We start from the raw sequence: 26,860 nt of genomic DNA, 5'->3' as shown, positions 1-26,860 counted from the left end.
CCCAAAAGTCCAAAGACATGCGGTACAGGTGAATTGGTTGGCTAAATTGTCCGTAGTGTATGAGTGTGAATGAGTGTGTATGGATGTTTCCCAGAGATGGGTTGCAGCTGGAAGGGCATCCGCTGTGTAAAACATATGCTGGATAAGTTGGCAGTTCATTCTGCTGTGGCGACCCCAGATTAAAATGATTGAATGACTGAATGAATAAATGAATGAATGAATGAATGAATGAATGAATGAATGAATGAATGAATGAATGAAAAAAGTAATCTATGTGAGGCCATTTTTGGTGAAACATGGTCAAAGCAAAATGTGCATGTTTCATCAACAGAAATTGTTTCTCATTAAATAAAGCCCAATGATCCCTTTTAGCACGCAGATCCTGTCAAAAATAATGGTTTTATATACCGGGTAAAATATGCAAAAGTTGGGGCACATTTTATCATCTTATAGTGTATTTCCTTTCTGTTTCACTCTTATTTTCCTTCTCTTTTTTTTTTTTTTGTTCGTATCTACTGAAACAGAAAAGTCTATGCTGCCTGAAGGCTCTGAAGTCAGTACAGGTGGTCTGATCTCCTCAGGCTCTCTGTTGCCCACCTGCACACTCTGTTTCATCACTTTTTCTGTCGCTTTTTTCATCCTCTCCCAGCTGACTGGCATAATTCAAGGCTTACGGTGTGTCTTAAATTGAAAACAGAAATGAGTGTAAATCTTTTACACCTAAATTAACTTAACATGTAGTCAACTTTTGTACTTCCACTTGAAGACCAGGAAGATAAATATGAAAGTGAAATGGGTTGCAGCTGCAAGGGCATGCGCTGCGTAAAACATATGCTGTATAAGTTGGCGGTTCATTCCATTGTGACAACCCCAGATTAATAAAGGGACTAAACCAAAAATGAAATCTATGAATGAATGACAGAAATGGCAAGTAACAAGCAACATTTCTTAAGTATAACATGCACCATTGAGCTGTTCAGTTGGAGACTGTGAATATGTAAAAGTGACTGGAAAACAGCAGGACCATCTGTGGAGCAGCATTATAGAGATCCTAATGTTTCAGTGATCTGATTCTGTTACCATATAGTCAAAAGCTAATGTAATATTGTCTACTGTTATTGCCCAGGACATAAAAAAGAAAATCAGATAAGTTTTTTATGAAAGTGTATACATGACCTTATGTTTTTGTCAGATAAGCGAAGCTATATTACTAAAAGGGCATTATTAGAGCAAATAGATGATTCACATGCAAGCTCAACACACACACACACACACACACACACACACACACACACACACACACACCAGAAAGAAAGACCAGAAAGAAACAAAAAATCAGAGTTGACTAAATAATGCCGCACCACACAAAATTGAGAAGAAAGCTGAAACCGAAGAGATGTGTGTAAATGTGATTATTTAGAAACATATTTTGACATAAATTTTGACGTTAAATTTTTACGTTGTTGAAAAAGAAACAGTTATTAAAAAAAGTATTCTATAAAATGTGAAAAGTTTTTATTTGTGTATATATAGACAGTGAAACATTTTCAGTGTTTATTAAACTGTTAAACAGCTCGTTTGCTGATTGTCTCTTTTTTCTAAGTCTTTAAATTTGATTTTAGCCCTTGAAGGGCAGATACTTAATTTAATCCATGGGGCATATGATTCAATAAATCTAAATCCATAATTCATATAAAGTATATAATTCAATAAATATTACCGTATTAATTACATCAAATTAACATCTGCACTGGACAAAATGGTTAGCACAGCCTTGTGTGCTTAAATGTTCTAGAAAGCAAAAATGTAACTCATATATCAACATATTGTGTACAAAACCTTTTTTTAATAAACTAATAAGCAGATTGATTGAATTTATTTTAAAGTAAGGCTTCAATTAATGATCTGCCTGATAGAACTTTATAATTTTGAGTAGAAAATGACTTTCTAGAATTCTAAAATCTGCATTTGCCCTGTTTATGTTACCCCAACTTGCAAATTTAAGACAATGTTGATCATTTACATTTAGAGTACATTTAGGGTCTTTGTAACATTTATGTATGAAAGAAAAACACACATATTGTTTGCTTTATGGAATGCACATGAAGCACAATATTTTAAAGTCATTTAGAACACAAATAGAACCTTATAGTTCTGTGGTGACTATGTATTCTAAAATTGTTTTTAAAATTTCCTTTCTCCTAAATCCAACCCTTACAGGAAACCTGTGGCAATGTGAAAAGAAGCCATTTAGTAAGAACACAATACATTTCTTCGTAAACCACCTTCAACTATGTCATATAAATGTTATTATACACATTTCTGTCCATATACACCAACAAAACCTTCACACAGACACACACACACACACACACACACACACATGCCAAAGCATCACTTTATGTAGTTTTATGTTTGTTTGTTTGATGCAGACGTTCTGTGAGTGTGTGCCAAACTCCCCTCAGCTCAAACATCGCTGGTCAGACTCAGACACAGTCAGACAAACAGCGCCCAAGGTAAGGGCTTCAATCTCTCACACCATTAATCTTAAAGCTTGATAGATCATTAGTTCCTGGAACTACTGGAGCAAATAAAGTGGGGTCCAAAGAATTTCAAATCTGACTGAAAATCAACCAAACATTACTGGAGAAACTTATATTAACGTTTTCAGACATTTTGACCCCTCGGTAGACTAATGCATTGGCTTGGTCTTCCAATTCAGTCTCTTCCTCCCCCAAAGGAATAGTGTAATGGGAGATAAATATAAACAGTTGCAGTGGACTGAATCGTGTCTGTGGAAGGGTAAAACAAAAAACAAAAGATGGACTCCCGAAAAGGATTTTGCTCTATTACACAGAGCATTTGCTATGTAAATCTTTCATGTCTGTCTTTTAGAGTTGCATGTTTGTGATTGTACCAATAAGCAGTCAGTCACTATCAGACATGCGCACACACATTTGGCTTCTGCATTTCATCAAATTCCTCCCTGTGTGTCATCCCTCTTACGGGTTCATATATCTCATATCCACTGAAGTGTCATTGCATACTGAATATCTTATGCAAATACTTTTTTTTTTTTCAGAGACACCCTTCATCTGTCTGGGTGTTGAAATTAAAATTCAAGTGAATGCTCCAATATGTTAGAGAAAACAGATTTTGCATATAGAAATGCTCAGCCTATTTATGGTTCTGTTTGTGTTTGGGATAACATGTGCATGCTGCTGTGTGTGTGACAGTTTTTGTAAATGGACAAAGACACTCAGAGTGATACTCAATTCTAAAGTTGTTGCAATCTTCATTCAATAAAATATATTAAGCTAAAATAACTATCAATCTACTGTACCAAGGCCCAGTTGGAGAAAACCAACAATAGAACGAGTGAAAGAAAACAATGGTGGTTGATCTGCTGAGAAAATGGCACTATAGTCCAACCCTCAACACTGCCCTCAACGTTTTGAGTGTTTGCTGTATGAATCTGTTTTAGCAGTTTTTCCTCTACTATAGTTGAAGCAGCTGTTCAAGAGGAGAGTGCCTAAGGGGTATTACTGGATTGCATTTAGAATTTAAGCGCATCAGTCATACTGTACTAAGAGAAAAATTACTTTATTTAGCAAGCGTGAACAGGTGACATGAGTAAATATGAAACATCAATAAATTATAATGGACCTGGAAATCTACATTATTTAAAAGGACACCTAGTTTACCCCTTTTTAAGATTTAATATTAATATTACTGATCTTCTTAATGTGCCAGTTTAGGTGCAGTTCAAAACACAATTCAGATTTTTTTAGTATAATGTGTTAAAAAGTGTTATTTTGGGGGCGTGTGCACAGGTTGTTGTTTTATGGCTGTGTTGCTTCACATGAGAATTAGTTTAGACTTCCTGCTCAACTTAACGAGGGGGTGGAGCCAAGAGCTCCCCCACTTTGTTTATAGCAACAGACAGGCAGACAGAGAGAAGCAACATGAGTGAGAGGGCCAGCATTCAGCAGTACATGTACGACTCGGACACAGACCAAGCAGAGAGTACTGTTGAGGAATCAATATTCCTAATGCGCCAGAATGTGTCAGACTGGTAGTTACAAAATCATTTGTGTCTTTAGTTTTATAGCTGCTATGTAACGTTTGCGTCATCCGTTTAGGGATGGAATGATTAACCGGTTTCACTATTAACTGCGCTTTAATTCATCATGGTTAATTAATTGCAAAGGCTTCTCAACACCATGTTTCTGCACAGAACAAAACTGCAGCAATTAAACAAAGTTATGTCAGCTGTGTGCTAGTTTAAAGTTTCGAGCTTGCACACTGTGACTAATAAACACGCACACTGGATTAACTTTGAGGCTATAATTAAGGCAAGTTCGCTATTTCCAATGGAGGGACGCTCACGCAAGGCAACGTGCTCTCACTTTCCAGCTGAACCAAGTTGAGATGACAGGGAGCTTCTGTGATGGCGGGAAATGCAAACGGTTGAAGTTTAAGGAAGATGCAATGAAAAAACACGTTTGCAAACCCACCTAAAGTTACAAACAATAGCGCTGATTAGAGTGATCATGTGGTAAATGTTGATCCGCTAGCTGAGATCAATCGAGTGTTTTCTTTTTGCTAAAAGACTCGGTGGATAAGCTTTCTTTAATGGCCCGAATATCGATATGTTGCATTCACTGCGTGTTCAGTGCAAATGGTCGCTTAATGTAAAATCTCTGTTGCTCAATCACAGGAAGACGATGAACAATCTTGTGTTGAGCCCAATGAGCCTTACATCCAAAAATTGAGCAAGAGTGTTTTTTTGGTGATATTCCTTTGACTCACACGCTGATTGCAGGCATGAAACAATAAACTGAGGATATGGTAGTGCGCGCCTGTCAATCAATATTGGTGGGCGGGGGGACCGCACTAGTGTCAATTGCGGTCAGTCTCAAAACCGCTCCAACTGGTGCATCGTTTTTATGTTGTTAAATTGAGAGAAAAAAAAGGCCTGGGTGTGTTTATATCACCGCAATATGACAGTCTATACACTATACTTACAGACATGTCTGTCCAAACAGCTTGAAAAGTAGATTATTCACCATAGGTACTCTTTAATGGCAACTGTGTTTTGGTTTCTTGTCATCAATCCCAGAATTTTAGCTTCTTATTTGCAAAATTTGTTAGAATGTAACAATGTAAATGGTAAGCCTGTCACAATAATCAATATCGCACAATAAATTGACATGACCTTAATGATTTTTGGTGATGCAATATTTATCGCCCATACATAAAAAACAATTCTAGCAACATTTTAGTTTATTGCACAACCTCTCTATCTCTATTAGAGGTGTCAGTGTCAATATGGTGTATATACTGTCCAAGGAATACTAAATATACTAGAGTATATTTTCATGTTTGTGTCTGACACTTTGTTAATACCATTTATTATTATTTATATAGGAGATGCATTTTCATATTCTGGATCCAATGTCTATTTATTAAATTGTTAAAATGACTATAATTAAATTAATTATTCCTAAGAATAAAATATTACTGTGTTCTTTGGATTATGAAGATATTATATTGTCATTCTGGCAATATAATGAGTGGCATAAAATGGTTATATAATGACAATAATATAGTTTATCGCAATATATTTTCATTTCAATATATTGTACAACAAACAATAAAAATACTGCAGTTTCCACAAAATGCTAAGCAATTTCTTGATTTTAACACAAATATATGAAATTTTTATGTTTGTATTTATGTATATTTAAAATTCCATTTTTCTTTTATTATTTAAAAATAGTATATGCCCAGTGTGTCTTGTTGTATTGTCTGTATCACATTATATTCTCCAAATAATATATTCCTGTATTAAAATAATGTGAATTTATATTTTAATTTAACAATGCAGTTACATGATCACAGTTAGATGTAGTTTTTGGTACTTTTTAAAATATTAATGTTCTGTTTTCTAGGCATGGGCCGGTAAAAGACGCTATGATAACTTTGGATAAAAATATCACAGTTTTACGGTATTGGCACTCCTCTAAAATATGTTCTTTTTAAATGTGTGGATAAAATCTAAAACTTTGCCCTTTGAATGCAATATATTTTATTTTGAGAAACAAGTGTTTTGGAGCAGTAAACATGTCAGGCTGAATAATTCAAATCAATCATTGACTTTTGCTCTCTTCATTAGTTTCAAAAACACAGATTTATTTACAATTTAAAATGGTATGTTTGGATATCTTTTCTGCTGGAAATACTGTTGTCCTAAAAATCAAACAACAACAAAAATACTTAAAAAAAAACCTTACATATACATATAGGAATGGTATAGCAGAAAGCGTTGTCGGTTTGTAAACATTGACTTCTATACCTTGACTGGTATACCTTGAAAACGGATATCATCCCATACCTACTGTTTTCTAAACCCTGCTGTTTGGAAAGCACAGTTGAGAGAATACCAAAGCCATATACAGAACCATTGATAGAAGTAATTGTGTGAAAAATAGACTAAGATTTTATAATATAATTGTCAGTGTGGTTTAATCCTGTTCAATTCATGCCACAAGCATCATATCTTGTGCTCATACTGTACATGTTCCGCTGGCCTTCAGAGATGGAGAAGAAAGGATATCTAGTCTCTCTGTTTAAACTGTTCACTGAAGTGCTTCCCTGAAATCTTTTTTATTTTCCCTGTGTTGATCGTAAAAGCCAAATCGTAAAGCAAGCCATTAACCACCCATCAGCATGGGCCAATGCCAGCATGGCTTTTTGCATATTTATGAACAGGAAGGCTTGGGTTGGGAGGAAGAAAAACATATGTATACACACTTATTCAGAGAATTATATTTTACATGCACAAACACGAATAGACTTCAACTGCACACACATTTGGATGGTAGTCAAAAGTTGTTTAATTTTTTTCCTATTAACAGGAGCATCAGAGGTGGAGAGCTGAGTTTATTAACTGCACAACATGGGTAATGGAGTGAATGGATAATATATACTGACACTACACACTCTCAAACACCACAGCATTGTGTCTGTGGGTGGGTTTTAAGACCCAGTTTTCTGGTGAAGAACATATTATAACCAGATATATAGTTTCAATCTTAAAGGGATAATTCACCTAAAATGAAAATGTAGTCATTTATTCACCCTGCATCTGGTATGTGCTTTTCTGGACCCCAAGTGATTTATATAAATTATTTAAAAAATAATAATTTGAATGCAGAAATCTATGCTTATAGTTTTCCTGTTTGAATCAGAGTGAACTGCAACACTAGTAAAGTGCCTGTGAATTTGCAGCCATGGCAGAATTTTAGTTAAATAATACATGATATTAGTTATATTATAATTAATAATATACTTTGGTTAGTTTGTCACCAAATCCTCTTAAATTCCCTTCAAACATTGAATATTTATGACATGTGTCACAGTATTCAATGCAGTTTTTTTCGGTAGTGTCAAGTTACTTTATAAGGTGATTTACTGTTTTATAATCTAGTAGACCCAAGCGCTTATGTGCTAACTTTTTATTGTAACGTCCGTGATTATTTGTATACTAGTTAAATATATATATTTTTAATAGGGGTTTCAAAATTAATTGTTTCTTATGTATTGACTCATGTGCATTATGTTGCGGTAGAATACTATGGAGAGGATGGCAAGAGCGAGTAATTAAAACGCAGAAACACACAAGTGCACAATTCACTGTGTGTGTTTGGTGGACAGTCATTTAGTAACACTGAAGTTACAGCAGAAGCTCTTATTTTACTGCTATGTAGTAAAGAATAATTGAAAAGCGAAATGAAAAATAAAAGAAGACTCCATCTCTCTCTCTCTCTCTCTCTCTCTCTCTCTCTCTCTCTCTCTCTCTCACACACACACACACACACACACACACACACACACACACACACAGACACACAGACACACAGACACACACACACAACACAATGCAAATCCAGCCAAATCCAATTAGTTGGTAAACAAAGCAAGTCTCTCATAATTTATCTACTAAAAGACAGAAAATATTACTTTACTCACTGTATTGTAAATAAATCAAAGAAACTTTGTTTTATAAATATTATTATGGAAATTAATATAAAAACCGAATAAATATATATAAATATTTGCACACATTTACACAAGTAAATAAATTAACTTAATAATGGAAATCTGCGGATTTCCACTGCATTAGAACCAATCACAGCCCTTTCTGTTGAGCATGTGACCAATCATTGGCGTTTACTTGCTCGACAATGCTCAAAAAGCAAGCAGGATAATATTTACGTTTGTTTAAATAGTCAAAAAGGGTGTTTTCTTTGAACAGGTAAAATTAAAGGTACAGTTCCTATGTCTGACTGTTAAGATTGTATTACAAAAAAAATGTATTAAAAAAATTATAAATTTTAATGCAATAATTCTTGTGCTGAGAAGTAAAATCTAAATTTTTCTATGGAAAGATCATGACAGCAGGTGACCAAAATTCAATATTTAGCCAGGGTCTAAGGACAACATTATTTTGACGTCCAATAGTGTTGTCAAATTACGCTGATATTTGGTTGATTTTAGGTTGTGTTGGAAAGTGATCAAAATCCAATGTCTAATAGATGTCATAGTGGTAACTTCCACACAACGTCAAGGTGTAACCTGATTAGACGTTGATATTTGTTTGATTTTAGGTTGGACATTGGACATTGAGGTTGGCCTGATATTGGGTTCTGACATCAACCTGATTTTCATTTTCAAACAAAATCCAACGTCCCCATGATGTTGGGGAACGATGAAGTACAACGTCAATGTCAATGCGTCATGCTGACGTCCTGTGCCTGCAGGGATCATTGTAATCTAATTCCACCTTAAGACAAAAATAACAATAATAATAAATAAATACAGTGTGGTTGAAAAAAAAACGGACTCAACCTTTATCTCAGTATTTCTGGGATCATTTAGATGTTTCAAATTAACATAATAATTTTGTGTGCTTGAAAAGACTGACGTTGTTTTGTAACTATATCTAAACTGCTTGTTGCGTGTCAACAGCAGCAGAAATGCAGATCTGAATGTCTGCAGTAATCAAACTTGTCAAAGGGTAAACAGACATAGCCAAACTGTTGTCACGCAGGAATAAGATTGTGTGGGTGTTTGGATCGAGTTTGTGAACTTTTAATGATTAATCATGCAGCTCTATAAGCTGATCAATATATACAGTGAAGAGCTGAAATCCAGTGCTTGTTTGTTTCCAAGAACAAGAGCAACTGTGTCAATAAGCATGAATATTGTTTGATGATTGAGATGAGTCTCTTGGTTTAGTTGTGAAAAGAATGGAGGATGGGGAACACCTTCCTCTCTCCTTTGTCTTTCCTGCAGATGCATCCGACTGCAGTATTATCCCCGACGGGCTTTAAAAAGCACTTTCTGTTCTGCAGAAATGGTAATGACGATTATGATGTTATGATGGCTTTAACTCTTTTGGTCTCTCTGTGTTTTTCTCTGTCTGCAGAGGATGAGTTGTAGCTATCTGCTATGTACCATCTTGCTCTTCGTGGCCGTTCTGCTCGCAGTCACAGTGACAGGAACCATTCTTCTTATGAACCACTACCAGGCTCCCCCCATGTCGGACGGCCCGCCCCATATTAGCACCAATCAGGACGAAGCCAATGCACTGGTGACAGTCGAGAGGGGTGATGGATCACGCATCAATATCTTCATCGACCCCAACTGTCCTGATTATAACAGTAACTTCCTGCGGCTGGAAGGTGTGCAGACGTCTTTGCTGCACTCGCTCACTGACCACGATACGGATCTCAAGTCTGTCAAAGGTCAGGATCGAGCGCTATTGGTCAACTTGGCAGAGGAAGTTGCTAAGCTGTCTGCTCATGCGGGGCAGCTGAAGATGGACTATGAATCTCTCAGAAGAGGACAAAGCAACCTGGGACAGGACCTGAATACACTGCAGACTGAACAAAGCAGACTTATACAGGTAAGGGTGTGCAGAAATACATGCGTATATACAGTTGAAGTCATAATTATTTGCCCCCCTTTAAATTTTTTTTAAAAAAATATTTTCCAAATGATGTTTAACAGAGCAAGGAAATTTTCACAGTATGTCTTATAATATTTTTTCTTTTTAAGAAAGTCTTATTTGTTTTATTTCAGCTAGAATAAAAGCAATTCTTTTATTTAAAAAAAAAATACATTTTAGGTCAAAATTATTAGACCCTTTAAGCTATATATTTTTTTCGATATCCTACAGAACAAACCAAATATACAATAACTTGCCTAATTACCCTAATCTGCCTAGTTAACCTAATTAACCTAGTTAAGCCTTCAAATGTTTAAATTGGGGAAACAAATAAACAAGGGGGCTAATAATTCTAACTTCAACTGTATGTGCACACACACTTATATGTGCATGTATGTATGGATATAAACAAAGTTAAGCATGCAATTGTACAAGAATTGTACAAGTTAGATAAACTATTTGTTTAATAAGAATGCGCTACTATTTTGCATAATTGTGGCAACCAAAATAGTTAATAGGGCTGGGAACACTGTAAGAAAGGCAGATGGCAGATTTTGATTGTGCCATGTCTTTGTTGTCAGGTCAATATGTCAGCTGTCTGGACGCTGGTGCGAAATCAACATAGTGCTAAAGTAACAAAACTAATTTCTTAATTATATTTGAACTAATATAGATTTCTAAATACCAAGATAATGCACATGCTGTATAAATATCTGCTATAAATAACTGCTTTTCAATCCGGAGCAAAAATGGGTCTTTAAATAGTGTTGCCAGGTTGGAAGGTTTGAATTTAATTGTCCGGGTAAAAAAAGGCATAGGCAGGTTGACAAAATTGGCGCAGTTTTAAAACGTAAATTTTATATGCAACTTATTTAACAGAATATAACTGTGTGCTCTTACTTCATTCAGTTAGCAATGATCAGTAAACAACCTTTCGGCAATAAAGGGTGAAAACAGCTTTAGAAGATTGAAAAAAAATAATGTCTACGAACACAGAGAAAAGGCCGAAAAATTATTAGCATGGCAAATAAAATAACTGGAGACAGAAAAAGCCAATAATACAATTCAAACACTAAACGGTGAACTAAAATCGAATCAAATCGAATCGAATTAAAGATAAGCAGCGCTTTCGTTCTGTTGTTTAAAGAGTGGTATAATCTGACTCAGCACATTACATTGAAGACCAAACCCAGTTTCTTAATGATCTTCAGCTGCCACATATATAAGAAGATGATAAAAATTATTTTGACCAAATAATAGAAGAAAGTGAATTCTTAATATCCATATCAAACCTAGAGAATGGCAAAACAGCAGGCCCAAATAAATTGGTTGGTCCTTTTAAAGAAATGCATATAGAATCATTTGAAAATGGATATTTACCACCATAAATCTCAGACCAAATGCGAGTCATACAAGGCCAATTTCCCTACTTGACACAGATGCAAAGATCTTCGCAAAAATTTTGGCATCAATATTAGAAAAATGCTTTCCATCTATAATAGGTATAAACCAAAACGGTTTTAGTAATGACCAGTGAATAGCACAAACCATGGAAGCCCACCCGCAAGAGGAGGTGAAGGAAAGTTGTATCCAAATCTGACTCACCGGATTAATCTGACTCCCCTTCACGTGCACAAGTATCACACAGCGCCTGCAGTTATACTAACAGCGGTTTATCATAACACTTTGATTGATAATTCTTTTCCGCAACTGACAGCAAGAACAAATATAAAATCGTTGTCTGATTGACAAGCAGGTCCTAATTATGTTCAAAAGAATTTAAAACAACAAATGGGACGAATTTATACCCCATTTTGAAAGTAAAACATACTCTAATGTGTTGTGTAATTTACACAACATTAAGTGCAGTGTGTGGGTGAGAGGGTGGCAGTGTTTCAATGTGATCCGGTTTTGCTGTTGTTGTTCTGGCATTGGTTGCTGTATGGTTAATTTACACCAGTTAAAGAAACTAGGTTAATTTCAATTTAAATAAATTAAAATTAAATTAAATATTAATCTAATATCTTGAAATTTTTTTGTGTTTGTGTGGGTTTTGGACAGCTTTTGGGCTGGTGAAAGTCAGCTATATCTGTCAACACTCTTTAAACTAGATTTTTATTTTTATTTTTCTAAAGATTTAAGATACAATTTTACAATAATAAAAAAAACTTGTCTTGTTACAGGTCATCATTTTTAATTACCCTTCACTGGGTCATTGTAAATGGCCCTGCAGTGTGATAAATTAGCTTTTAAAAGTGTAATTAAGTAATCAAATCAGTTCATATGTGGTCATAAAAGCTGCATGTGTTATAATTAAAAGGAAAAAGCTACATGCCACTCACAGTGGTGTATAGCCTGTCTAAACTAAAATTAATTACCCCCTTACTTTGTCTGAAACAGAATTTTTGACACAGCGATAATTATTTTAAAGGTATGTCACAAAAGTTGATGTTGAGATAGCTAAGATAAGACATCTGACATCATGGTTACAATACAGCTTCCACATTCAACTCTGCAGTAGTTTTTGTCAAAGGAGTGAAATTCTGGGAAATGGACAGGATCCAATAATAAATGACGTTTCAAAGAGAATAATGCTGCGTTAACACTTGCTATGTTTCCCTGAGACTGAACCTCATTTCAATTGCTACCCCGCTGCTCTGTTCTCACACTTTATTCTGTTTCAAACCGTGGCTCATTTGCAAAATGCTTTTGTCATCAATTGAGACCCACTGGAAGCTGTTTATCACCATAGCCTGTCGGTTTGAAATCTGAACGTAAGTAATGGAGATAAATGCTCACTGAAATTGTCCCTGCATCAGATGTGTTGTTTCAATCAAGCTATCCATCAGTTTATACTGTATGCCGGATTTACAGTGCACAGAATGCATAAAAGCTGCAAATTACAAATAATAAATAACAAATATACCACCATATTTAAATCCTAAGATGCCACATTTGCATGCTGTATAGAGGTGACATGCAAAAATGTTATGAAATTAGTATTTGACATTTAATATGACATACTATCAGAGCACACTTGGAAAAACTGTAGAAGTAATACTTTTTTGTATGCGATAGCTATTTATTTATTTTATTTGGTTATTAATTCGATTTTTGCTTATTATTTGGTATTTTAACTGTATATTTCTGAAATTTATGTTTCAAATAAGTTGTTTACGAGCGTCATGGTGCCACAATGGGTAGCACGATCACCTCACAGCAAGAAGGATGCTGGTTCAAGCCCCAGCTCAGTTCAAAGCTTGCGTGTTCTCCCCATTTGCTTGAGTTTTCTCTGGGTGCTCCAGCTTCCCCCACAGTCCAAAGACTATAGGTGAACTGAATAAGCTAAATTGGCCATAGTGTATGTGTGAGAAAGTGTGTATGGGTGTTTCCCAGTGTTGGGTTGCAGCTGGAAGGCGTCCGCTGTGTAAAACATATGCTGGATAAGTTGGCTGATTATTCCACTGTGGCGACCCCTTATTTAAAAAGAGACTAAGCCGAAGGAAAATGAAGGAATGTATAGTTTGTTTATTAATTTGGTTTTTGATTATTGGTTTGTTTTTGAACAGTTTTTTATAAAATCTTTGTTTCATATGTGAATATTAATACATTAAGAATTTATATTTTAGATTTAAATCCCGGCTGTTAAGCAATTCTAATTAATGTACATTCATTCATTCATTTTCCTTCGGCTTAGTCTCTATTCATCAGAAGTCGCCACAGCAGATTAAACTGCCATTCTAATTAATAACACATTCTAATTAATTACACAGTACACTCAAAAGTAAATGTAAATCGTAATAATTAAAGCTTTTACTGATTTAGAATTGCTTTAGAAATAAATACAGTTAGACAAATAAAGTTATACAAGGTTAAGGGTGAGTAAATGTGTCATTGAATAACTTGTTTACCAGATTGTTTTAAAACATGAAGTCATTCAGAAATAAAGCGCTATCTAACAATAACTTTTTTGTGCAAAGCTTTCAAAAACAGACAATCTAAAATGTCATAAAATATAAAAATGTGTCTAAAATGTTAGACATTACTATATAAAATTTACACTTTAGGTATTCGGGACAAAGACAACACGTGTGATGCGTTATATTGCTGTTATTATGTGATACAAATCAGAGACAGTCTCATACATGAACAAGAACATAATCAGATGAGATCATAGTTTAAACCAATTTTGTTAACACTTTATAATGACTACACACTATAAATCATTTATTAAGGAATAGCAAATGAACTTATTATGTGTTAAGCATTAACTCTACATTAAAAGACGTTAGGAAGCAGTTTTTAACTGCAACCACAATTGCTGTACTCTTCACTTAATGTGTAACCCACCGGTTCTACTGCACCCAACCCGGTCTTTGCTGGGATCGAACCGGCGATTCTTTGTTTGGGAGTTGGTTGCCCTAACAAAGAGACTAAAAGCCATGGCCTCTAGCGTCTGTCACTAGAACACCTTTAGAGGTCAGAGTGATGTTTACCTTCATAGCTCTTCACTAGCTGGCCTCTGTTACAATTGTATTTTTATACTTTGTTAATTATTATTTTTTATTCCTAAATGAAGTATTGCATTATTTACGAACCAGTTATTTAAGAATAGTTGGTGCTATTTTAAGATCATTCACAATGCGTAAGTAAATGATTAATATTCAAATTGACATTCATATTTCTTATTATTCAGGCATATATTATTGGTTACTATATATGCTAAAAAATGCTTTTTTTAAGTCAACTTCATCCAGTTTTGTGACCTACTCTATAATGAGGACTATTTATGCTTTATAAATCCCTTATAAATGACAATTAAAGGCTCAGTTACATTCTACAGAGGAAAAAAATAAATAAATGACTTTATTAATTTCTATTCATTTGAAAATACACAAATAAAACTATTAAATGAAAAATAAACCTATGAAATTTCATGTAAAATAAAATACAGTACAGTTTAAACTTCGCTAAATAACATTAAAATTTTTCATCATACTATATTGTTAAATTATTATATTGTTGTTGTTTTATCCAATTTTATTTCATTGTATTTATTGCTAATTGTATTTTGACACCCCTGTTATTCGGCAATGTTTAAAGTTTACAGTACTTTATTAATAATTTTTTTAGATAAGATTGCAAACAATTATTGTTTCAATTGATATTGAGCCCTTAAATGTAATTTATAAGGGATTTACAAAGCATAAATAGTCCTCACTTTAGATAAGGTCAGACAACTGTATGAAGTTGACTTAATAAAGCATTTATTAACATACATAGTAACTATTACTATTGCCTGAATAATAAAATACATAAAGGCTGATTTGAATTGTTTATTAATCATTTACTAACTCATTCTCAATGATTCTAAAAGCCACCAACTACTCTTAAATACAAATGGTTTGTAAATAATGGAATTCGGAATTTAGTAGTGAACAATTAATAAGTAATAAAGTATGAAAATACAACTATAAGCACATTAAAATGTGCTTATAAGTCAAGAATACAGCATCTGTATCTGTGTTTATTAACTGCTTACTAACATCTATTAATGTAGAGTTAATGGTTAACAAATAACGAATGAACTATTTGCTAATGCTAAATAAATGATTCATATTGTTAAGTTATTCTAAAGTGTGATCCAAAGTTTACTTTAGAACGTTAAATTATTAAATGTTTACTCCATTATGACAATGGCAAAGTATAAAAATGCACCTTTTCATTAACATGAAGTTATAAAGGCTGAGCTTTATATTGTGTTTAAGCCTTTTGCAGCATTGTGTCTTCTCGACACTTGCTGTTCTGCGAGTAGAATTTACTTTGTGTAAGACACCTTTATTTGCTTCCATGCGATTGTTTATTTTCAATATATTGTAATTTCCATGTCCCGCATGCCTCTTTATAGGTAGGATTTTCTGCTGCTCCAGGGCATTTTATGAGTGTGCTGGCTTCCACACTGGCTTCGTCTATCCCATATTGTGCTCCGACTGCATTATGCATGTTTCTAGTGTTATAGTTGCATACATTGTGTTCTTGCCAGCTGAGGACAGAAAATGCTGATAAAAGGACATTGATACACTAGATGGCAACGGCTGTATCCTCTATAGAGTTCAGTTTCAGGGTTGGGGAACAGCAGATGCCGTCTGTTTTCCTGTGTTAAGTGAATTACCAACGAGTTAAAGCCTGACTTTAATCTGAATTACGAAGACTTAAGGTTTAGGATTAACACCATCTCTCTCTAACCACTAGCTACTGACAAGCTCCTACACACCAAATCTGTCAAAGAAACACACACACACAAACACATGCACACACGTGGACAAACACACACAGCAGGCAGGAGTGAAAGAGAGTTGTTTATCACTACCAAACACCTGTGCGACAGAAAAAAAGTGTTAGCAAAATCCCCACTGAATAGAAAATAATCCTCCGTTTTCTGATGACTTTTAGAGCGCAATGGTGACCTGTGTTTGTGTGTGCGCAAGTGTGTCTGAGGCGTCTTTCTGTTTCATACTCTATTTTTCTTTATTTTGGTTTAACTTTGATACAGTTTGAATGAATAGTTGGATTTGTGAAATATGGAAAGGAGCACAGAGAGCAACACTGAGCACAGGCTTGAACCGCAACCTAAGAGTGAAGACGAAGAGGCAGGGCTATGCCGTTACTGTAGAAACCATTTAAAAATGTCATCCCCGAATTCATCAGACCTTATTAATTAAGAGCACTTATACCTGTAATTATCTCCCTTTGCCAGAAAAATGAAACACAGACAGTTCCCTTGTCACAGCTTAAACTTCATTCTGTGTTAAAACTGTAATGCCAGTTTAATGTCTAATTTGTGGTGAAGCAAGCTCTGAGGTAAGATTACAGGTCACACACGATGGCATTTTAGCACATTTGCTCCATGAAGCGGCAAGAAGTGTACACACAAACCGTATACTCTTCCTCCCGCTCAAACCTTCAAGAGTAAATGCCATCACCTATAAAAGTGAGAAATAGTGGCGAGCAATGAAAGCGTTGAGCTCTGTGTGAATCTGTTTTTAGTTCGAGTGGCATTTTAGCTTCAGCGCCTGTTCCGTTTACACCCTGCCATTAAAGAAAGTAATTCTGCGCTGTCAATCATCTCAGTCTTACAACCATCTCACTGATATAACCCTGAAAAATCCCTCAAGCTAAAGGTTACCTCCTATAGGCGTTACACTGACAGTGCGCTAGCATGTGTGTCTGTTTGTGTCATGTGTTAGTACTTTAGGTGTCAAATCAACCATGATCTGAGGGGTTCAGTGCGTTAATAGTCAAGGGTCCCAGAGAATGTCTTTCAGTGTGGTTTAGTGTATTAGTAATGGGAATGTCTGTTTCCCAGTCTCTTGAAAGGAAGCAAAACCTGTGAATTCACAAGACTGAAGTAGATTTTTGGTTAATGTTTGCATTCATTAAGAGGCCAAATCGGCCAGGTAGACTATTAGGTATATAAGTAGGGAACTTTTAATAACTTTGACATTTTATGTATTTCTTATAAATGTGAGCAATTATACCATTCAAAAGATTCAAAAGTTTTTTTTATTTATTTATTTACTACCATTTTTATTTACCAAGGATGCATAAAATTAATCAAATACATTAAATAACATTAAAAAAAACAGCAGAACAGATTGTATTAAAATTGTTGATAAAAATAACATTGGAAAAAATAAATGTTTTTTGAGCAGCAAATCAATGTACACTACCTGACAAAAGACTTGTCGCCTATCTAAGTTTTAGAAACAACAAATAATAACTTGACTCCTAGATCACTTGATATCAAAAGTGGCTTATATGAAGGCAAAGGCCTCTAAATTGTGTTTATTTTACAAAATAAAATATGATCATGGCTTAATTTTCAATTATTTAATTAGGACTGTAAGGTCTGACTGCTTAGACGAAAGTCTTGTCGCTTAACAGAAATAATGTACAGTATAGAATATAAAGTCTTGGTGCGGTGGAAAAATAATTAATATTGTGTCTGACTGCCATGAGCTTGGAGGACTGCATCCATACATTACATCTCTGCAATGATTCAAATAACTTATTAATAAAGTCATCTTGAATGGCAAAAGAAGCGTTCTTGCAGGACTCCCAAAGTTCATCAAGATTCTTGGGATTCATCTTCATTGCTTTCTCCTTCATCTTACCCCAAACATGCTCAATAATGTTTATGTCTGGTGACCGGGCTGGCAAATCCTGGAGCACCTTGACCTTCTTTGACCTTCTTTGCTTTTAGGACTTTTGATGTGGAGGTTGAAGTATGAGAAGGAGCGGTCTCCTGCTGAAGAATTTGCCCTTTTCTGTGGTTTGTAATGTAATGGGCAGCACAAATGTCTTGATACCTCAGGCTGTTGATGTTGCCATCCACTCTGCAGATCTCTCGCACACCCCCATACTGAATGTAACCCCAAACCATGATTTTTCCTTCACCAAACTTGACTGATTTCTTTTAGAATCTCGGGCCCATGCAGGTTCCAATAGATCTTCTTCAGTATTTGTGAAGATTGTAATGCAGGAAAAATCTACCTTCTGCCACTTTTTCAAATGATCAACTAGAAGTCAAGTTATTATTTATTGCTCTAACAACTGAGATCGACTACCAAACTTTTGTCAAATAGTGTATTATAATACTTTCTGAAAGATTTAAAAGTAATGATGCTAAAAAACAAAATCATCAGTGTAACGTTTTACTGTATTTTCAACAATAACTGAGTTATAACAACAATAAAAAATATATAATAATGTAATATAATATAATATAATATAATATAATATAATATAATATAATATAATATAATATAATATAATATAATATAATATAATATAATATAATATGATATATAGTACCAGTATATAAGGTACCAGTATTGATCTTTTATGCACAAACATGGGTCATCTGTAAAAAAGTACCCATATTAAGATTTCACAAATTCAAAAGCTTATATAAACCTTCTGATTGATACTAGTCTCATTCCTTTTAAATTCTGCAAAAACTTTCCATGGACAGAGAGGGCAAAGCTTGTGTGATTTGTTATAGTTTCGTAATTCATTTTCAGAGCTTATCCATTACAGCACATATAGACAGTGTGTGTCCTGCTCAAATGCAGGTGTCCTTTAAAGATCACTGTATAGGGCACGTTGTTGAGCTGCAGGCGAGGCGAGTACAGAACACTCATTCATTATGTTGAATGTGCCTCACAACCACTGACACAGGCGCGGGAACACACAGTGTTTCCCATCTAAAATGGGTCACATCTCTGTAGTTTATGGGGAAAGACAGCCATAGGTAAGTCGGTGTGTGTTACTTATTTCTTGGTAGACAAGCAATAGTAGGTTCAGCTCACTGCCTCAAGCAGAAAATCACGCCGTAAATCTGGCACAAAGACCTTTACAGCTCTATTGCATGTCAAGCATTTGAGTTGCAATGACAGCTGGCCTTATGGAACCTGTCTCCCAGACTGATTTTGCCTTCTCATGGGCTACAACAGTTTTTCATTTACACTGGACAATGAGCAGTTCGCTTCAATGGTTCAGAGCCTTCTATATGTCCAGGATATAAACCTATAGTGTTCCCATAAGTTAAAGCCATCAAACACAGATCTGCACTTGGCACTGGAATTGTTTCTGTTGTGCTGCAGAGCTATAATTGAACATTCTGCTGTCCAAGGCACTAAACTGAATCTCATCGAGAAAACTCTGTGTTGTCCACAGTGGTTGATATATTTTTGGGCAATGGAGCCTAACATAGACTTATTCTGAAATACTAAACAGTTCTTGTAATGTGATCAGTGGCAAACCAGACCTGTATGACTTATTTTTCTTGTACATTTTGTGTTCTGTAGAAGGACAAATTCATGTACAGTATATAAAACGCTAATGATCAATTGTGCGAGTCTGATTTTATTTCTAATGTCTGTTCTGTTCAGTTCGTTCTGTTTCATGTAAGAGTTTTTCTTTGTGTATTTCAGCTGTTATCCGAGAGCCAGATTAACATGGTGAAGGTTGTCAACTCTGTGAGTGATGCTCTGAACGCCATGCAGAAAGAAACAGGAGGCTTGAAGGCCAGGGTGAAGGCTGACCTGCAGAGGGCGCCAGTCAGAGGAGTGCGCCTTAAAGGATGTGCTAATGGTAGGAAATCTGTACTGCCTATACATCTTACTTATTTAACAGTTTTAAGGTTTTATCTCAGTCCACTGGGCATTTTTCTACACTATACTACCAATAGAATGGTTTAAGGCTGTTAAGATGTTTTTTTATATTACTACATTATAAATGTTCTTCCCCAAAAACATTTATTAATTGGGTGATTAAAATACAGTGAAAAGTGTCAAATTGTTAACTGTTATTATATTATAGATTTTATTAATATATGCGTGTATGCAAGTAAGTACAGTATGTATGTATCAATGCAGTTATTTATTTATTTATTTATTTATTCATTTATTTATTTTTTATTTGTTTATTTATTTATATACAGTGCTCAGCATAGTTGAGTTCACCCCATTTTGAAAACAAATATTTTTATCCATTTCTCAGTGAATATAGGCAATGTAATTTGGTGAATGTAAACAAAAAAAAATAAATAGATATATTTATTAAAACAATATTTTAGTCATATTTAGAAATTGAAAGATTAATACAATTAAATTCAAGCAATATATTAGGAAACAATTACAACCAACAAAATTTCAACAAATTTTTTTTTTTTTTTTTTTTTTGCTTCTCTTGATTTTTCCTCTTATTTAAATTAGTATTTAATCTTTTTTGGGTATACTAGTTTTTGTGTGTATTATATATACTTATCATAGAAACAAAACTATACAATAAATATAAACAATTTTGTTACATACAGTGCTCAGCATATTTGAGTAGACCCCGTTTTGAAAATGAATATCCATTTCTCAGTGAATATGGGAAATATTGGTGCATTTGAACAAAGCAGATTTATTAAACAGATATATTTATTAAAATAGTATTTTGGTCACAGAACATCCTTAGAAACTGAAAGATAATACATTTAAATTCTTGCTAAAAATTGCAAGAAAAAAAATTAACTACAACAGTTCAACAGGGCGACGCAGTGGTGCATTAGGTAGTGCTGTCGCCTCACAGCAAGAAGGTCGCTTGGCTCGGCTTAGTTGGTGTTTCTGTGTGGAGTTTGCATGTTCTCCCTGCGTTCGCGTGGGTTTCCTCCGGGTGCTCCGGTTTCCCCCACAGTCCAAAGACATGCGGTACAGGTGAATTGGGTAGGCTAAATTGTCCGTAGTGTATGAGTGTGTGTATGAATAAGTGTGTGGATGTTTCCCAGAGATGGGTTGCGGCTGGAAAGGGATCCGCTGTGTAAAAACGTGCTGGATAAATTGGTGGTTTATTCCGCTGTGGCGACCCCTGATTAATAAAGGGACTAAGGCGACAAGAAAATGATTGAATTAATGAATGAACATTTCAGCAAAATTGTATATATTTATTGTTTCTCTTGTTTTCACTATTTTTGACATTTTTATTTAATATTTTTTTAACATAAATTTTGGTGTACTCATTTTTTAACCATTATTGTAAGTTATTTTGTTATATAAGTTCCAGATTTGGCTTCAGTACTGACTAATCTAATGTATATGTGCAAATATAATATTGAAAAGCTTTCTATTAAAAATATGAATTTAAAAGATAGATTTGTGAGGGGTGTACTTATATATGCTGAATTGTAGCGTATTGTATGTTTAAAATTGGAACTTTCAGTAGTTATTACCAGAGAAACATGATTCCTCAGATTTTTTTAAAGAGAGTTGTATTGTGCAGCTTAAATTGTTGTGTTGTAATGTGCAGCTTAATAATGTTTTTTAAATATTCTGTTTTTTTATTATTTCATGAACAGGAAGTTCCAGACACATTTCCTGGAACTATTAAAGTGTCCAGTGAATGCATTTTTTATGTTTCCCATTCCTTCAAGCATGCCTGATTTCACCTCATTGGGTCAATATTCGGCTAACTGACATATTTTTCTTCTTAGAATTATTTTTTAAATATTTAATTTTGATTCAGTCTGTTTTGCAAATTCTTTCTTACACATTGAATGGTTTTTCAGTGACTTTTTCTGAGACTCCTTAAGTCCCCAAGAACCAAAAGCTATGATCGTTATTTTTTTATTGTGACGCAGTTCCTTAAGAAACTTTTAAATGAGCAAACCGTAGGCGTAGCTTGTTTTTTCTACTGCAGGCAAAATGGATGGGGTAAAGTAGGCATTTAATTCAGAAAGATCAGGAAAGGGGTTGTAGGAAAGTTAGAACAGTATAGAAAAGTTTGGTTCTTCAAACAAGTTTGCAAATTTTAGAGATTAAAATGTCTGATCTGAGATCGCTGCGTGTGTTGTGAAGGACAGATCCATCGATCCTCAAAGTCATTTTTAAGTTTTGAAGAATGAAATGATCCTGGATCGTGTCCAATTGTCAATAACCAAATCCAGCTAATTGAATAATCCACGTACAAAGAACGGACCACTGCTCACCATTTCCGTTTGTTGTCAAAACTGACAGTTGGAATAGCGTAGTTAAGTATGTTAGCCACGCCCATTGCCTCGGTATTGCTTAATCTGATAATCTTATAGGACAAACCATATTTTCTTCTTAAAGACATGCACAAATGAGTTGTTGACCACAAAACTGGCCATATGAGCTAACGAAATCATGTAGTTTGTTCTGATTCTTTGCAACTCGGGAAATTATCATTTTTACTTTTCTCCATTTGACCTTACAGCTCAGGAAAGCTGCTAGTGGAAGGGTTGAATTCAGAGCAGCATCACAGCATACTGCTATAACTAGCAGCTTTATAATGATTAGGCACATGACATATTTCGCTCAGGTGCTTGTCTTTATCAGCTCCGTTGTCCCATGAGGAAAGATTCATATTCAAATCAGGTAGCCTGACATCACCGGCTCAGAATCACAAGCACTTTGGTTTCTGATGAGAGGCGTTCTGATCCTCCTCCCACTGTTGACTCATTGGTTCTCAATCCGAAGAACATCAGACAATTTCACGGAAAACTGTGTTTAAAAAAAGCACATAACTGTTGTCTTCTTTTTGTGCCCCCGCTGATCTGAATTCTCATTAGATATGTCGCTGGAAGCTGAAGGAAAGTGTCTGTGCTTAAATTGTGTTCTCAGGAGGCCTAATGTGTCTGAAAGCATTTTACCACTTTACTTTTATAGCCCTGATGTGTCTGCAGGATCCACAGGTGTGGCTCGTAATGAACTCCTGAATGGAGCAGACACTTGTATGCAAGCGTGTGCCAGTGAACGGAAAAGTGTTTTCTATAATCAGGAAAAAGGATCGCTCTTTTGGGAACAGAGACCAGTAAACTGAGAAGCACCAGCTGCCTTGGAAAAACTGGCACAAAATCATGTTAGCTAACCTAGAGCTATATTCCTTTGGTCATTAAATCAGCCTTGGCCTAGTTTAGTTATTTGCACATCTGCATCCTTTTGGTGATCTAGTCTTTGTGTTTTTTGTTTTTAACTCTTTCCCTGTCTTTTTTGTTTTTTCAAGGCTCTCGTCCGCGAGACTGCAGTGATATATATGCTAGTGGTCAGAGGGAAGATGGCATCTACTCTGTTTTTCCCACTCATTACCCTGCCGGCTTTCAGGTCTACTGTGATATGAGCACAGATGGAGGTGGCTGGACGGTGAGTCACATGAACACTTGCATATTTGCTAGTGTAAGTTTGTTGTAATTTGTAGCTTCTGATGCATTATTCAGTTTTATTGGTGGTAGACCACCTCAAGTGAGCCTTTTATATATATATATATATATTTACTATAATATGTGAAGGAATGGCTTCTGCAAAAAAAGAGATTCTTATGTCATTTGATGAACAATCTGAATATTGAGAGTATCTGAATACATGAGAGGGACATTGTGACATATTAGCCCCTTTCACACAGTGAATCTGTTTTGTTTAAATGCACCAAAATCCATTGCCTATATTCACTGGGAAATGGATAAAAAATATTCATTTTCAAAATTTAGTGTACTCAATTATGTTGAGCACTGAATATAAAATTTGCAGTTATTTTTTCTTAAACCAGTTTTTCATGTGCCTCACTTCACAGCACAAATGATAGACTTAAAGTAGGCCTTACTGACCGCTATTTTAATTTATTTAATGTAGTATATATAATTTTGTATGGTTGTATTATGTGTTTTTTCAGCACCATAGAAATGCCACTTAAGCTGGATGGATGGGTGAGCAGAGACTGGTGGCAGCTAGTTATATTTAACAGGGTTCTGCAATGTGGAGTTGAGGGAACGTTTCAGAAAGTCTACTATAAAACTTTCAGTATAAAACTGCACTTTCTACTATAAAACTGCACTATAAAACAACTGTTCAAAAGTTGTTTATCATTTAATTTATTGATTTGTTCCAGTGATTTTAAAGATGAATTTTCAGCTTCATTACTTCAGTCTTTACATAATCCTTCATAAATCACTCTAATATTAATTATTATTAATAATAATATTATTAATATTATTATTAACGGTAATAGTAATAAAAGCAATAGACTAGAGTAATAATTTAATTAGAAAGTACATACAATAAGAAAACAATTTATTATATTATTTACAATTTTAATAAATATTTAACAATTTTATATATTTTTTTCATTTCATAAATGCCGCCTTGATGAAAAGAATGATTTTCTTTAAAACAAAACATGAAAAAAAACTGACCCCAAACTTTTGACTGGTAGTGTATGTGTGACTTTTGGGTCACCGAATGAGTCCAGGAGAGTTTTCCTTTCATGCACTAGAGCAGGAAATACTTTAAATCACTTCACACAGATGGCACAAATACCTCTGCCCTCATGCACACATACACTGTGCAGCACGGAAATAAGGTATTTAGGGTGTTTACATGCCTGAATACTTACCTTTGTTAATATGATTATGCTTACTGCGATTATTAACTTAATCACATTATTTAGATCAAATTAGTGCATTTTATTTAAAGGTAAAGTTTAATCTCAATATTGCTAAAATCCCATTCTAATCGCATTAAGATGGTCCACGTAAACATCCTCATTTTCTTGGATAGGCAGTTAATTGATTAAAAGAGTCCGAACCTCCTCCTGGAAAGCACAAATACAAAACCTCATATACACTTGCAGTCTTGTCCAACAACAAATTTAAAGAGGTTAAAAAGAATGAATATTCTAATCATTTAGGTCAGGGGTGTCCAAACCCTCTCCCAAGGGCCACTGTCCTGCAGATTTAGCTGCAACCTTTCTCAGCACACCTGGCTGGATGCTTCTATATGCATAGCAAAATCATGATTAACTGGTTCAGATGCATTTAATTAGGATAGGAGCTAGATATGCAGGACAGTGGCCCTTCAAAAGCAGGATTGGATGCACATTTTTCCTCAGTTTTGAGATTATATCTGGACATGAAAATGCAAAAACATTCTACGAAGACTGTCAAGCGCATGCCAAACCAACACGTGGTGAAATAGGTGAAATAACCCTGCATCATGTGAATGTTCCGGCACAGCCTTCACGTTGTCGCATAGCCCACGCCGTGGCTGATGTGGATATTCACTTCTTAAAAAATGGAACTACACATTGCAATGATGCGTAGCGCAAGCTCTGTTATTGGTTGGCTTGGTAGCGGTGACGAGTGTGGGCGGTGCTGAAAGCCGATGCATGTTCGCATGTTCGCTGGTTCCTGTCTCTGAATCAGCAGGTTTTAGCTACTTGTACATTAATATAGCATTCAGAAAGAAAAAAAAACACCCGGGAAGAAACTCGACACAGAGGAACATAAAAACTTATTTTCAGCTAGCCTTTCAGAAGTGTTATTGCAGTAACACAAACTGCATGCAGAAAAATAGATGAAAGACTATGTGGAAGGCTGGCACCGTGGGTCACAGCGATTACTCGATGCAGAAGTATAAATCTGCCTTAAGCATAAAAACAGGTTAACCAATCAGAAGCGCACAGTCAGAAGGGCACACAGTCTGCTATCAAAAGAGACATTGGCTGTTTCTCAATTCCAAGTTTGAAGAGAGCGGACTTCTGTTCTTATGGAGATTGGTCTTGCCAGGTTACCTCGAAAGAATCAACTCAGGAGACCTCAAGAACAGAGAATGCTTCCTTTGAGAAATGACATGCAGCATTTTTCCTGATGGTCGCATGACCTTTATGGACTTTTAACAGAAAATTATTTAAACATTACAGCATTCATACAACAGTTTATAGTTTTTTCTTCCTTTTCAGTAAGCTCAAAAGCCTTACAAAGATACTTTTCACAATACAAATAAAACAGATTTTAATATGAATTTTAGCAAATAAACACCCTTAATGTGTTCATGCCTTTATTAAGATTCTCATATTAATGTTTACTTTCACCATCTCATATAGAGAAACTGCTTAGATACCGTAATTTATATCTCTGAACTTTAATAATAAATTTCTATAAAATGCTACACTTCCCACCTCTGTGTTGATGCTTCCTCGATAGTAGGAATACATTTAGATTTTTTCACACGTCCTCCTTAATTGCTGCCTTGAGTTTTGAAAATTATTAGAGTTTTAGCAATTATTTGGTTTTAACCTGATTTATGAATCACATAGGAAATACAAATACCCATATTTGTGTAGATAGGGCCATACACCATGTATCTACAACAACATAAAGATTGTCAGATTGTTTTAGTTTTAGAATTACAACCCTACAGAGAGAATATTTGAAAGTTTATTTCACTGCTATAAGAAAAATATGTGAGCATATGCGGACCTGTGTTTGCAGCATCCCGCTTGTAGAAG

General features: G+C 34.9%; 1 protein-coding gene across 21 annotated transcripts in view; it reads left to right on the top strand.

Annotated features, from left to right (window-relative positions):
• The window catches only part of fibcd1b (fibrinogen C domain containing 1b), a 279,505-nt gene that overhangs the window by 177,169 nt on the left and 75,476 nt on the right, over positions 1 to 26,860 (top strand). For 12 of the 21 annotated variants that reach the window (XM_087252582.1, XM_087252581.1, XM_087252579.1 and 9 more), the window contains 3 exon segments: positions 9,494 to 9,973; positions 20,011 to 20,170; positions 23,585 to 23,721. In XM_087252582.1, coding sequence (XP_087108708.1) covers positions 9,497 to 9,973; positions 20,011 to 20,170; positions 23,585 to 23,721 — 774 coding nt within the window. In that variant the 5' untranslated portion in view covers positions 9,494 to 9,496. 21 annotated transcript variants of the gene reach the window in all.

Source organism: Danio rerio, chromosome 5, assembly GCF_052040795.2.
Source record: "Danio rerio strain M-AB ecotype USA chromosome 5, GRCz13ab, whole genome shotgun sequence".
Taxonomy (NCBI): domain Eukaryota; kingdom Metazoa; phylum Chordata; class Actinopteri; order Cypriniformes; family Danionidae; genus Danio; species Danio rerio.
The sequence above is the reverse complement of the archived record's forward strand: the minus strand, read 5'-3'. Positions and strand labels throughout refer to the sequence as shown.